Source organism: Hydra vulgaris, chromosome 11 (assembly GCF_038396675.1).
Source record: "Hydra vulgaris chromosome 11, alternate assembly HydraT2T_AEP".
NCBI classification, from domain to species: domain Eukaryota; kingdom Metazoa; phylum Cnidaria; class Hydrozoa; order Anthoathecata; family Hydridae; genus Hydra; species Hydra vulgaris.
In genome coordinates this window covers 42607808-42623340 of record NC_088930.1, presented here as the reverse complement: position 1 = coordinate 42623340, position 15533 = coordinate 42607808, and the positions used below count along the sequence as shown (strand labels likewise).

The 15533-nt window shown below is 28.2% G+C and overlaps 2 protein-coding genes across 6 annotated transcripts; both read right to left on the bottom strand.

Annotated features, from left to right (window-relative positions):
• Window positions 1-714: 714 nt before the first annotated feature.
• Window positions 715-3486, bottom strand: LOC136086671 (uncharacterized). The gene is made up of 2 exons (XM_065808899.1): window positions 2001-3486; window positions 715-1777 (listed from the first exon to the last, which is right to left on the bottom strand). The coding sequence occupies exons 1-2, from the start codon at window positions 3262-3264 to the stop codon at window positions 864-866; spliced, it is 2178 nt and encodes a 725-aa protein (XP_065664971.1). The 5' UTR covers window positions 3265-3486; the 3' UTR covers window positions 715-863.
• Window positions 3487-7421: 3935 nt separating this feature from the next.
• On the bottom strand, window positions 7422-12868 carry LOC136086670 (uncharacterized). 5 transcript variants are annotated; one of them, XM_065808894.1, is made up of 9 exons: window positions 12736-12868; window positions 10105-12636; window positions 9707-9883; window positions 9277-9526; window positions 8893-9068; window positions 8515-8696; window positions 8163-8288; window positions 7927-8036; window positions 7422-7782 (listed from the first exon to the last, which is right to left on the bottom strand). In XM_065808894.1, exons 3-5 carry the CDS (start codon window positions 9878-9880, stop codon window positions 8893-8895), a joined length of 600 nt encoding a protein of 199 aa, XP_065664966.1. In that variant the 5' UTR covers window positions 9881-9883; window positions 10105-12636; window positions 12736-12868; the 3' UTR covers window positions 7422-7782; window positions 7927-8036; window positions 8163-8288; window positions 8515-8696. The 5 variants fall into 5 exon arrangements, with proteins under 5 accessions (XP_065664966.1, XP_065664968.1, XP_065664969.1 ...); XM_065808896.1 differs by having other exon boundaries at window positions 8519-8696; XM_065808897.1 differs by having other exon boundaries at window positions 8930-9068.
• Window positions 12869-15533: the final 2665 nt, after the last annotated feature.

The following is a 15533-nucleotide window of genomic DNA, read 5'->3' as shown; positions in this document are numbered from 1 at the left end:
AGAAGTAATAAACATTCTCTAAATGCGGACAAAACCAAATTTATTATTCTATAATGTAAATAAAACAAAAGTATTACCATTAAGCTGCTCTACAAATCAATTACTCTAACATTAAAAGTAAAACTTTAGTAAACGTTTTGGGCGTAATCTTAAATGAGCTTAACAAATTATGATTATTTGGGGGATACAAAAGAATAAATGCGCATAAAAAGGATTTTTTAAAAATAAATTTGTGCGAAACTTATGTATATTAAAGTATCAAATAAACTAATCATACTTTATTTGATATTTTAATTTACATAATTTTCGCACAAATTTAATTTTTTTGTTATATTCATTTAATATTACGCCTAAAACGTTTACTGAAGTTTTCATATATGAAATAAGTAAAAATGATTAAGGAAATTTTATTTAAATATATTTTATATATATATATATATATATATATATATGTATGTATGTATGTATGTATGTATGTATGTATGTATGTATGTATGTATGTATGTATGTATGTATGTATGTATGTATGTATGTATGTATGTATGTATGTATGTATGTATGTATGTATGTATGTATGTATGTATGTATGTATGTATGTATGTATGTATGTATGTATGTATGTATGTATGTATGTATGTATGTATGTATGTATGTATGTATGTATGTATGTATGTATGTATGTATGTATGTATGTATGTATGTATGTATGTATGTATGTATGTATGTATGTATGTATGTATGTATGTATGTATGTATGTGTGTATGTATGTATGTATGTATGTATGTATGTATGTATGTATGTATGTATGTACGTATGCATAACGGTGATTAAATAAATTTATTTGCGAAAATTCTTGTTACTACTAGTGATCACTGTAAGGTGGTGGAGGTACGTCAAAATACGATGGGACGGGGTATAAAATAGCGGATGGCGTAGAAGAGTATAAACTTAAACCTGTTTCGTCAGGCTGAAACACTTGATTGAAATAGTGAGTTTGTTGAGATATTACAGTTGGTAATGGACGTCTATTTTCAAGTAAAGAAATTTCTTTAACAATCCGATGATCTACTTCTTGAGTATTACAGTTTAACAGCCATCTAAAAGGCCACGATAATATCAAAAAGTGTGCAAGTTGAAAACAATATTGGTTTAACCAAAATGGACGGTTACTTTTAAAACCAATTACACGTTCTTTAAACCCATGTATATTTACTTCTGTATAAGTGTTTATATAAGTGTCCCTATTTTTATTTGCCTCAATAAAATTTGACTTAGCTGTAGAAAATTCTCTAGATGTCCGTTCATCGCAAATAGTAAATGCTTTACTTAATTTTATGCTCGTCACTCTAGCTCGAGTATTAGGAACTTGGCTTTGATCAGATACATCTCGCCAAGTTCTAAAATTAAATATTAATGAGTCAGAATACGAAATCACCTTTTCTCGGTCAATTTCCACTCTGGCCTGCAATTGCCCATTAGTGTCAGCATACGGGATAAGACGAGGATTGAGATCATAATGGTAGCATTCAATGTTTATTGAAACGAGAGGTTCTTTTTCGTATATCATTTTTAAGTACGTATCAATTTCATCAACATCATACGTACTCTCAACAAATTTTTTCTCATTGCAAAATTGCGCTTCTATCAAAATGTACAAGTAAAAAATTGGTACAGATACTGAAGTTATTGTATCAATAGTTGAAAACAGATTCGGTCCAAATTTATAAAGATTAAAATAAGATGCAACAACTTTAAAGAATATCAATATTACCATACCTAAAGCAAACAATTAAAAAAAACATTGTTGGAAAAAAATAACAGTTATGAAAGATATATTAAATTTACTTCTTAGTGTATGCTTTTACTACTTCAAGTCTATTTACATAAAAAACATTTATAATTAACATAAATAATGTGAAAATGCATTATATATGTAAAATGAAAACGTATATATAGTATATAGAATACAATGACTAATAAAAATAACTAATCAGCTTACTAAAATATAACCAAAGTGAAAGTATTCTGAAATATTTGGAGAAGCCTTTATAACTCCAAAAAATCAAGGGGCCTAAAATTGGATTGACAGCAGCCAATGTAATAGCTAAAATATAGATCCAATTATATTTGTCTGCATTAAAAATAACTTTTTGTATCTTTATGGTTTTTGTGGTAAAAGTAGACTTTGTAGTAGACAGAACCGTACATTTCTTGTTGCTTGTCAAAACGTACTCGCCTGAACTACTTTTTTTACACAAACTATCGTAAAACTCTTCGCCATCAGATAGACAAAAGATAGATTTTAACGATCCCGCTTCAATGTTTATATCTTCGTCGTTTTGACAACCTGCATTTTGTTTACTACAGTCATCGCCATTATAGTTAAACAGACATGTACAAGTAGTCCTATTTATTTGATTTACACTGCATATACCGTTGTTCATACATCGATCCTTACTACACAATTTGTTTACACCCCGACAATAAAAACTTACACTAAATTGTTGCTCAAAAATTAATTTAACATTGTTGTATTTATTCCATGTACTTGTTATAAACTCTGGTTTTAATGCCTGATCATTTACGAACCAATTAACTATATTTGACGTATAATTTGATCCAATATTCCAATGCATGTCAAAAAAATAAAGATACCACTTAGTAACATTGAATTTTGAATGTTTATAAACTTGTCTATTATAGGTGTATGTGTTTTCAAGAGGTGAAAAGTAATCATCTAATGGATTATTATAACCAGGTAAATTATAGTTGAAGGTTAAGTCTCGAAATTGACAGTCAGTAAAATTCCAGCACTCGACTTGTAAATCTTCTTTTAAATAAATAATGTTTTGATTCCATTGAAACCATTTCTTCACCACACCTCCAAAAACGTCTTTTTTATTGGCATTTTTGACCCAAATGTTTGGGTTAGCCATTTTTATATTATCTGCATCGGCTCCTAATCCTAAATCAAAACTTTCACCGGGTAACGGTTGACTGAAAAAAAATGCTTTTTTATTTTCTGCATATTGAAAATAAATGCTGCCTCTTTCATTAACATACACTGGAAATTTGTCTATCACCATGTCTGTTTTAATATAAACGCCATTAATAACTTCTTTATAAGCTAACACATCTGGGTTCTTTGGTTGTTTAAAAAATATCTTAGAGCACAAAGTTGAAAAAATGTCATTGCTAGAACATTGTTTAGTTGAGAGCAACACCGTAATCACGGATAACACTTTTAACATAATCAAGTTCATTTTAAAAAACCACTTTCTTTGTCGAATGCTCAAAAAGTATTTTTACAAGAGTTATGTCTTGCTTTAAAACAATAAGAGTTATTTTTAAAATAAAAAGTTGCGTTGTCAACAAGATCTTAGAACACTACTTTTCTTTTTTTTATGCAATTGAAAAGTAAACATGATGTAGAAATATTATTTCAAAAGTATGATCTGTTTTGTTTAAATTAATGTTGTTACTACTTCAATGTTAAGAAACTTTTATTTATTTAGTCAATGTAAATATTTTTTTTTTTTACATAACGAAACAAAATCTAAGAAAGACTCACGCTCAAGTACCAACGTTATTGGAATTTAAGACTTTTTTAAACGTGCTGTTAGTCATAATTGAAGAGCAGTTTTCCAAAACTTGTTAAGTTCATTTTTGTAGTTTTGATATATTTTGGTTTTTTTGTTATAACAAGTATATAACAAGTTTTGCATTTTGTTATAACAAGTATATAACAAGTTTCGCATGAAACGGTTTTATTCATTAAATAGACATCAGAGAGAATTTCCAGAAAAATGAGTTATCTCATTTTTTTCATTTTTTGACTTAACCAGCTTTGGAAAACTGCTCTTCAATTAGTAAAGAAAAAAAAAAGGACCTTGTTACTTGCATTAGATTACTAAATAAAAAGTGTATGTGTGTGTATGTATATATATATATATATATATATATATATATATATATATATATATATATATATATATATATATATATATATACATATATGTATATATATATATATATGTGTATTGCTATATATATATATATATGTATTATATATATATTGCTATATATTTATTGCTATATATATATTGCTATATATTTGCTATATATATATATATATATATATATATATGTATTATATATATATTGCTATATATATATATATATATATATGTATTATATATATATATATACATATATGTGTATATTATATATATATATATATATATATATATATATATATATATATATATATATATATATATATATATATATATATATATATATATATATATATATATATATATATATATATATATATATATGTATGTATTGCTATTTCCACGATGGAAGAAATAAATTTCTTGTTTAAAAATTTCTCTTTTCAAAAGGTTTTATTTCTTTAATTAAAGTTTAAACACCTTAAAATTATTGTTAAAATAAATTTTGAGTAGAAAATGTTTGAACCGAGTAGATAAATTTGATGAATGTTAGCAACTGTTTGTTCTTTTTATTATTCGAAAAAGTGAGTAAAATTTGAGGGCGAGTTATTGCAATATTTTAAACAAAACATTTCCATATTTTTGTTTAGAAAGAATCTTTGAGATTACATATATGTCTTGAGTGAAAAAACTTTTAATCTTTAAAAATAATTCAAGTGTTTTTTTGTCACATACACATCTGCAAAAATTACGTTGCGTCACTGAACTAAAACCTAAAAAAGTTTAATTATCGCAATGAAATTATGCTTTATGGCGAGGTTTTTTCAGAAATTATATATTTTAATGTAAACTTTTAATCATAACTAAAAAAAAAATTGGTCGAAAAGCATTGTATTAACATATAGTTGTAGTTTAAAAGCTGTTGCGTCACTGAACCCATCGACGGGATAATAAGCGTTTTATAAAATAGCGCGGTAAGGAAGTCAAAACATCATCCAAAAGTTCAGATTTCGTTGTGGGTTTTCAAATTTTTCAAATTCGAATATATTTTTGCATTTTAGTATTGTGAAGGGCTATTAGTAAATATTAGTAAACTTTTGGATTTATGTTAACATTTTCTTATAAAGTTGTAAATTTTTAAGAAATGGAATCAAAATTGGAAGTAAAAAAAAAACGATATGCAGAATACCAAGCTAATTATGTTTCTCGGAATGCTGATAAAAAGAAAGAAATGTCCAGAGTTAGATCTAAGAGATATCGAGAAAAATTGAAAGCCGATCCTAATAAAAAAGCAGCTTATGCTGCTAAAGCAAAATTAAGAGTTTTAAAAAGTCGCGCTTTAAAAAGAAAACTTTTAAATCAATATCAAAGACCAAGCTCATCTTTTAAAAACATTCAACAAAGAGGAAAAGCATTGAAAAAAGTTCAATTATCTGACGGAAAAGCAAACAATATTCAGATACGCCATTTATATTATACGCTAAAAGAAGCTTTCGAGTTATTCAAGGAAAAGCATCTGCACATAAAAATTGGACTCAGCAAATTTTGCGACCTTCGTCCACGCAATGTAAAATCAGTTACAAAATTTCCGCATAATGTTTGTGTTTGTAGTTTGCATGAAAATATGCGATTTGCTTTAAATGCATTAACAAAATCAATTCAAGCGCCTTCAATCAAAGTTGGATCTGAAATGATAAATAACTTTGTTTGTGAGCCGTACACATACGATTGCGCCTATGATAAATGCGTCGCATGCAAAGGTATGAAACAGTTCGATAAACACTTGCAAACTGTTAATACATTTGGTTTCGAGGTATCCTGGGACGAGTGGAGAAAGCCTGAAACTAAAACATATGCAAACATTGAAAAAATTTCAAAAAAGTCTACTGTAACAGAACTCATCCAACACATATCAGCGATGCTTGATTAGTTCGTTAAACACGCATTTGTAAAGAAAAACCAATCAACAATTTTTAATAAACTGAAGGAGGTTTCGATGAGTGTTAATTCTGAAATTGCGGTAATCCAAGTTGGCTGGGCTGAAAATGCTAGGTGTTTCTATCAAAATGAGCCACAAGCGGCTCATATTGGTCAAAATCAAGTTTCTATCATGACCCTAACAGTCTGGAACATTGAGTTAAAAACATTTGCCATAGTTTCAGATTCAACTGATCATACTAAGTCTTCCATTATACCGTACATTGACAAAATCCTTCACTTTATTCCTGATCAAGTCAAAGAAGTACACATGTTTAGCGATAATGCCACTTCTCAGTTCAAAAACAAAAGCATTATGGCTGCAATGGTTGTGTTTGAAAAACGTTTTCATAAAAAATTCTTCTGGCATTTCTTTGCAGCGATGCACGGGAAAGGAGTGGTTGACGGAATAGGAGCTACTGTTAAGCGAATCGCAGCCCTGAGAGTTAAAACTAGTCAATACGAAATCAGGTCAGCAGCAGATTTTGCGTTAGCATTACAAGATTTGCAAATATCTGTAATTCACATATCAGAAAACGATACAAGACAACAAAAAAATGAACTTGGATTCAGTTCAATTTTAAGTTATTCAAGAAAAATCAAAGGTATATCAAAATCACATTATTTTTATGTTCAGAATGATAACGTTGTTCCGATGCTATTTTCACCTGAGTATAATTAAAATTTATTACAAAATAACAAAACTTTTTTAAATGATTTTAATTTCGTCTTTTTGTTTCGTCACTGAACGTTGCGTCACTGAACTGATAGTTTTTTTTCTGTAAAATAAAACGATATGAAAACTTTATTGTTTGTGGATTTTTTTATGACTACCTTATTGCTAAATGAATAAATTACAACAAAAAAATTTAATAAGTCAAGCAAGAATTAAAATTTCAGCGAAAACTCCATTTAAAAGTATGCTGATAAAAAAACACTTTTTTCCGCGTTGCGTCACTGAACTCATGTTTTAATTTTTGCTATGTAGCAGTGTTATGTTAATACAATTGTATTTAGTTTATATTATAAAATTTTAATTCAAGATTGATTTAGAGTAATAAAAAATTATTTTTGAGTTATAGAAAAATTTCTATTAAAAAAAATCTCTCGGCATGATGCGTCACTGAACTATGGAATTGGCCATATACACTCTAAAAAAAAACCCGTTAAAAATAACGGAGTATGTTACGGACTACTCCCTCAATATAGCACCAACGGAGTTTCCGTTAATTTAACGGAGTAATAATTTTACGGATCCGTTACTCAAAAGTAACAAATGAATCCGTAAATTTAACGGATAGTTTGTTGAAGAAACAAAACAATCCGTAATATATGAATAACAATTTTGTTTATCTTTAGAAATTGCTGAAATAAAACAGTTTTAGATATTTTGTGCGGTGTTTAGACGGTTAATTAATTGCTAGGGTTTTAGACGGCATCAACAGCAATAAAATCTTTTGTAGAAATAAATTAAAAAAAACACAAAATTGTAAATTTTCATGTATATTATGTTAAGTAAAAGACACATTTAAGTAAAAATTAAACATATTTAGCGAGTGTTGATCGCATCTCAACCACTCCATTAGACAACGAACCGTACTGCAGCCCATAAACATCTTGCAGAAACTGCCAAAACATGAGTGTTGATGGCTGGAAATTCGATGTCGAAGCACCAAAAAAGCTTGAATAAACGATCGATGCCTTCTACGATAGATGTGCCGGCTTCAAGCAAAGTTTTTTCAGTTGCAATCTTTATAGAGAGAATTTTTTCTCCCTCGACCCCTGTATTAATATCACCGGATAAGGGGACTGTAACTTTTCTGCAACATCTTGCAATCCATGCTCAGCCTAAATTTGCAACGAAACTAATTGTTATATCCGTTACAATAGTATTAAAAATTTTATTTAAATATTTATAAATTATAATTTTTTGCTGTTTTCAATTTTAAATTTACGTGCACTGTAAATCAACTAAAAAAAATATTTTTTTACACTGCATATCCGAATGATTTCAATGGCTACTTCTGGAGCAGAACGTTTCAGTTTCCCCCCTTGTCGCAGAAGCGAGCATAGAAGCTTGCATGCATAATAAGCTTTCCAATCTAAAACAATTATATAAATATAAAGAAAACGTAAAAGTGCAAAACATACCTAAAAGTTAATTCCATGCAAAATATTTTTTGAGCAAAACAAATAAAATATCTTAATAAAATAAAAATAATGCAAACCATAATGTTTTTTAGAAGCCATTACAGCCACAGCTTTGATGTAAACATTATTTGACAGTAAAGCATATTTTATTATTGGGTCTGAAACAGTCTGATTTAAGGTTTTGAGGATATCAACCATGCAGTCTGAATATTTTAAATGAAATTCCATATCAGTATACAAATAAATATGCTACTATTAAATACAATGCCTAAAACTGTATTAATCATATCAATTTAATTGCTATAAATCATTTATAAACAAACTCTGTACAATAATTTTGTAATCACTTATGCAAAAGTATGAACATTATACACTAAAGATTGATATCTGATAAAAAGAGTCACATAATAGATATTGACAACAAAATACATGCTCTGGAATAATCCTGAATTTCGGAAATTTAAGCATCAGTCGAGATAATGAAGGTTGATCTGATGAATGAACCCAGTTTTGTCGAAAACAAAATGTTAACTTTGTAGACGCCTTAATTTCCTCTACACGTGATGAAGATAATGAATCAAGCTTTTCAATTTCATCGAGGTTGCTCCATCCTAAAATTAATTTAAATATAAAAAACACAGAGCAACAACATAGATATTAAAATTATAAAAAAGTTTATAAAAAACTCCTTATGAATATTTTTGAAAGACCTATATTAGTAAAATATAGGTCTTTACAACTTATATGTTTTTTATAACAAAACATAAGTTTTTACAACATCTTTACAGAAATGATAAGTTAAATAACTTAAACATAATGTGCAAGACATGAATCCACGGGGTACCTTTTAGGATTTTGAAGCTCTACTGAATGACCTGCTGGTTGAGACAGTTCTGCCAGTTCAGGATCTGCTAGTTGAGTTGTATCACAACGAGTTGAGTTGATTCTCTTTTTATGAGACCAAACAAACTTTTTTTGTGATCCTGGTATACAAAAGAAAATAAAGTTAGTAAATGTAGCCGCTTGTATGACACAAAAGAGGATGATAATTTAAATAAACTTTTAGTTACTAAAATAAATTATTTGCGATGGAGACATACAATAGAGAAATTACAACACAATGACACACAAGGGAAATACAATGCAAGTTGGTAATATAAAAAAAAGTTGGTAAGCATCTACAGTAAACACCAGGTAACTTTCTTCTAGCATTTTCCAATCCTCTCTCCAGGAAGCCATGACGATTAGTAGAATCATAAAAAATGCATGCTGGAAGTACAAGTGCTTCACTTAGCAATGCTGCCACCGAAATCTTTTGATACCGATCAGGATAACTACCACAAGCACTTATCATTTTGTGCACAACAACTCGAATAATGTGCTGTCTAGTAGAGATTGACACTTTACCAGAATCAACCTCTTCAGTATATTGACAAGTACTCTATAAAGTAATATATGATATTGTTGTTCATTAAAAAATTACTGTTTACAAAACCTTGAAAACTTTTATTGCTAAAAAAGCAAGTAAAGTAAAGTTATTACTTCAAAAATTATTACTTAAAAATCAAGTAAATTGCAACTATATAAAAGCAAGTAAAATTCATTTAAGTATTCTACTTACAGGGTGCTGTGCAAGAAAGGTTTTAATCGAATTAGCTGAAACAAACGCCTCATTTGCAGCTTTCATTAGATGGCTGCTGTTAACAGAAACACTAGATTCGGAAAACGTAATACTGGAAATTAAAGTACTTTGACTTGGCTGCAACGAAGGCAACACTAATGGTAAATTTGACATTGGCTGTATTTAAAAAAAAAACATTTTATAAAGTTAAAACACACAAGTTAATGCTAACTTCAAAATATTACATAGAATTTATGACAAAAAAAAGGTTTAATAAACAATTTACACATTATTCATAATGTGTTTGTACAGTAAACACTATTTTGTAAATTCATTTATATTACAACTAAAGACAGCTACTGAATAGCCGTCTTTAGTTGTAATTTAAATTAAATTACCAAACTAGCATTGGTCCACTGCTGACCATCTATAAGGAGAATGAGAATTGTGTTTGATTCTGCTAAATGCTTTATTATTTCAAAATCAACTTCATCAACCTCTGTGCCATCATTTTCATAGACAAAGCCAACAACTTTATCTGATGTCAAACCAAACTTGCAACGCACTAGAAAAACAATACAAAGTCATTTAGCTTTTTATATACACGACAAAAATGCAGACTAGTTAAAGTGAACATATATAAATACCATATATAATATATATAAGTACCAACTTCATATACAATTAAACAATTATACATATTTAATAATTATTAAGATTTATATATTTTTCAGTTTGTAATGCATAAATGAAAAAAAAATCAATATTTCTAATTTAAATTTTTATTCTGAAAAATTGTGTATCTCAGATTTACAAAGTGTCCATATGTGCCATCTTCTCCGGCAATACATATGACATTGTATGATAGTCTTTAAGCTGCTTTGTAACAGAAGCAAGTTCTTTAGCAAATCGATGTTTTGCCTCAAAACGTATACACCAGTATCTGCTTAAAGGCCCATACTTTAACATAAATTCTGGATAATGTAGCATAAAATGATGTTTTGGAATAAGTCTCCTTCCAGGTATATGGTTTTAAATTGGGCATGATGTTCCTCTAAATTAAACTCAAGCTGACGAATGAGGCCAACAGTTATAGTTGGAGCAAATATTGCATCCATGCAATCAAGTAACATCAGTAAAAGTCTCCAATGAGCATCACCTTATGGAATTAGGTTTCCAATCATTAAAGGCAGATTTCTTATCAAACACCATGATTCAGCAGCTTGAATGCGAATATTTTTTAAATTAACTTCCAGGGGTTTGCTGTTTTTATCACTCAATGAATAGTTATAATTATTGATTGCATTGTTGACATCTGCAAGTAGAAAATATTTTTTGTCTATCAGTGATTGCAAAACAAGGCATATTTGCCTTGCACTCTGGTCTATGCAGTGAAACTGTGACAAACAATTAAAAAGACAACCATGCTTAATGCCAGATTCTGAAGCATTGTAGTTATTGCTTCTACTTTCTGATACACACATATCATATTCTGCTCGAGTCCTCCTATCAAAGGTTTCTGCCTTGAATGAAGTTTGAATTTCATAATGTGCACACTTGCAAAATTGGCAAAAGTATTTTGCATTAAAGCTTTCCATGAAGCCAAACAAAGTGTGTGCTCCTAAATTATCAGCAGAAAATAAAATCAAAATGACATGAATAGTTTCTTCCGCTCCATTAACTTTGACAAGACCCTGTTCACATTCCAATTATTGCAATAAAAATACAACACTATAAAGGATCGGATAGTATGAGTATTTATCTGTGTGTGCATCTAGTGCATACCATAAACCAACTAATAAAATGCTATCAGTCTTAGACTGATACTCAGGAGCAATATTGCGTATCATCATGTATAAAGCTTCAAGTTTATGTACACGTGTATGGCTCCCAAGCACATTTGTTACTTCAAATGCATCATTAAAAAAGTGTAGAAAAATGTTTTTTGGTGCCGTTGAAGGAATGAATGGCGATGAAAAGTATGTGTATCAACAAAATCTTTATTTTATTTGGGAGTGAATTTGGTGTGCACTGTGGGAAAGTAATCTTTGATGAAGCTTGTTCTAATATCTTGGCAAGTAGGATATCAATAGGCACAACATAGCATTTGTCCTCTACTAAAACAGAATGCATTGATTGCAATCCCATAGAGTATTGTTGCTCTTCACGTATACTTAGCGATATTTCTATTGCCTCAATATAGAACCCAGGTTCTTTTAGCCATTTGTTTCTTTTATATATAGTGTCAGTTTTATTGAAAATACTAAACATACTAGTGACATCATTTATCGCATCAAAAACAAATTCATTAGTTCGAGCTACTTTCAACTTATTTGCTAAAGTTTCTACTCTCTTTGAAGCATAAACAGCAACGTCATTTAGTAGGCCAGACATATTTTCCATAATAAGCTGCAAATTAGCTAAAGTGATGTTTGGTTTTGAAGTTATTTCTCATACAAACTTCATAACAGATACTTCAATACTGTCACTATAGAACTAGAGTTAACAATTGTGGCATTATTAAAATCTTCGTGTGGGTCACTTGGAAAATGTGTGTCAAATGCATCTTCTTGTGACTCACTTCGTGAGTTGTTACTGCAACTTCTATTATTATTGAAGCCTAAAGTTTGATCTGGCACAACAAAATGATGTTGCTCAAAATGCTTTTTTAACTTACTAAAGCTAAGGAATACTCTTGGACAGTTATTAAACATACAGCGTAATTCAGATCCTCTTGTGGCTAAGCCATGAAAATTTCGAAAATGGTAAAAAAGATTTAATAAATCTGCAAAATAATTTAAGCATTTAAAACATTGCATATTTGTTTTAAAATGCTTTTATAGTATTGTCACCAATCTTCACTACTGTTGATGGCAACTAACTTCTTAATAATTCGATCAGAAGACCATACTTTGATTAGCACTGACATTCTGTAAATGTATAAAACGTTAAATTATACAATTAATTAATTAATGTAGCTTAAATTTTAACTTAATGAAGAAATGACATTAATAATGAAAATAACTAACCTTAAACACACATGATAATATTCATTTATTAAAATTCAATACACTTTTAAGTTGAAAGCTTCAAATAAATATCAAGCGTTTAAAGAAATTTATATTTTGAACTCCTTTTACACACCTGAACTCCGTTTAACTTAACAAAGTTATTCTGTTATATTATAGCTAACGGAGTAATCCGTTGTTTTATTCCCTTATTTTGTAACAATTTTATCCGTAAACTTTACAGAGTTTAACGGATTTACTGTCAACCGAGTTACTCCGTTGATATTTTAACGGATTTTTTTAGAGTGCATATATATATATATATATATATATATATATATATATATATATATATATATATATATATATATATATATATATATATATATATATATATATATATATATATATATATATAATATATATATATATATATATATATACATATGTATATATATAGACAAACAGACAATTAACTGACTTTATTAATGCTATTTATTATTGCTAGTAACAGTAAGCTTAAAGTGCAATAGCTATTCTACAGTCTCCTTCACAAGAAATAGGCTATCCGAATTTTGTTCATAGCAAAATTCGTCATAACTTCGTTGTAGCACAAAGGTTTTGTGAAATTGTACTCACTAGTAGATTGGTAAGCCTGTCTAAAGTCATTGTAGGTCTTAACACTGTCTTGACTAGGAAAATATTATTAAAGGACCGCTCTTCTTAAGTGATGGAAACCGGAATCGTTTTAAAAAAGCGTATCAAAAAGCATATTAATTTAAATGGAGAATGTAGACCTTTGTGCTAGATCTTTTTCAATAGCTTCATTGAAGTGATAAAATATTTTGGAGCGCAAAAATTGGCGCGCTTCAAAGTATTCAGATGACAAACCATCATTCATTTTTTTTAACCAAATCGTTCACGAACATTTACGCCATTATTTTGCATTCTTCTCTAGTCTATTTGATTCAACTTCTTCACTCAATCCACTATCACATTTTACGAGCAAAATGAACCAAAACCTTTTTGTTAACTTTTCTACAACCTAAAACATATTTTTTGAATTTGAGCATGAAGAGTGGTATGGAATACGTTTACCTCAAACTGCTTCTCTTTTTTATTAAAGAAATGAACTTTGTTCTTGGCTTTTTTGTGAAAAGTCCATCTTTTTTTATCCTCTTTTGAACCAAAGTCTGATTGAAACCATAACTTGGTTGACAGAAGATAATTAATAGTGATTTACTAATGAATTTGGGCCTAGAAGACCGAGATTCTTGATAAAAGTCTTCATAAGCTTAGCCTCATCATTTAAGGAAATATTTTTCGATTGAAGTGAGACACTGACATGTTTATTGCTTAAAGAGGTTTGAACCAAAAATAGTTTTAATAATGAACTCAAATGACTGAATTCATTTTTTTAGAGATTTTACTTCATTATATAGTTCATCATTTGGATCAAAGTCACATAACCAACGGTTTCACAACTTCAATGGATGCACTCCATTGGGTTTGCGAGGTTTGATAAATGTCATACTAGTTTTTTAAACCAAGGCTTTTTATTGAATAGGGCTTCAATTAAAAGATTGTAAAACAAATAAACCGAACCAAGTTAGTTCTTCACTTCAACGGAAGATTCGGCAGAATGAACACCGTCAAAGTTAAAATTATAAGCGCAAGGTTAAAATTATAAGCGATTTTTTTGAAGTATAATTGTTTCTACTCTTTTGTATACATCAGACATGTTGGCTCTATTTTCGTATGCTTCATCTCCTCAGTTTTTTAAACTGATGTCATTTTGATTCAAGACGTCTATTATTATCTCGCCATGAGATTTATCACCCACAGAAAATTTTCTTTAATTACTCATCTTTTATCAACACCATAAAAGAAAAATCAGAGAACTAGGAGGATTTACTCAGTTAACGAGATTGGAATAGTAAATTACCGTATGTGCTTCTTTAATGATGTTACCGTAGACGATTTCGCTGCACACTTTCTTAATAAGCTCATTTTTAGAACTGCATCTTATATGCCTAATAATAAGCATTACTTTTCTTAAAATTTTGTCAGCCGCGAAAAAAGTTCTTTAAAGTGTAAATCAAATCCTTTCGTTTTTTTTGTTTTGTTTTTAGAGCTAACTAAGTTATAATACTTTTTTCTAAATAATTATTGTTTTGTACGTAGTCAAGAAACTATGACAAAGCAATATATATATATATATATAATTGTGTATATATGTTTATATATATATATATACATATATATATATATATATATATATATATATATATATATATATATATATATGCATGTTTATATATAATTATATATATAATTATATATATATATAATTATATATAAACATGCATATATATATATATATGTGTATATTTATGCATATATATAAACATGCATATATATATGTATATATATATATATATATATATATATTTCTAAATTATATATATAATTATATATAAACATGCTTATATATATATATATATATATATCTAAATTATATATATAATTATATATAAACATGCATATATATATATATATGTGTATATTTATGCATATATATAAACATGCATATATATATGTATATATATATATATATATATATATCTAAATTATATATATAATTATATATAAACATGCTTATATATATATATATCTAAATTATATATATAATTATATATAAACATGCATATATATATATATATCTAAATTATATATACAATTATATATAAACATGCATATATATATATATATATATATATATATATATATATATATATATATATATATATATATATATA

Bases quoted from the DNA above. Each gene is read 5' to 3' on its own strand.
- LOC136086671 (XM_065808899.1), bottom strand. From the start codon at position 3,264: ATGAACTTGATTATGTTAAAAGTGTTATCCGTGATTACGGTGTTGCTC. The intron at 1,778-2,000 runs GTAAGCTGATTA...TGTTTGCTTTAG, and splicing joins TTCACTTTGGTTATATTTTA to GTATGGTAATATTGATATTC.
- LOC136086670 (XM_065808894.1), bottom strand. From the start codon at position 9,880: ATGTCAAATTTACCATTAGTGTTGCCTTCGTTGCAGCCAAGTCAAAGT. The intron at 9,527-9,706 runs GTAAGTAGAATA...ATTACTTTATAG, and splicing joins CCTTTCTTGCACAGCACCCT to AGTACTTGTCAATATACTGA. The intron at 9,069-9,276 runs GTGTTTACTGTA...TTTGTATACCAG, and splicing joins TGCTAGAAGAAAGTTACCTG to GATCACAAAAAAAGTTTGTT.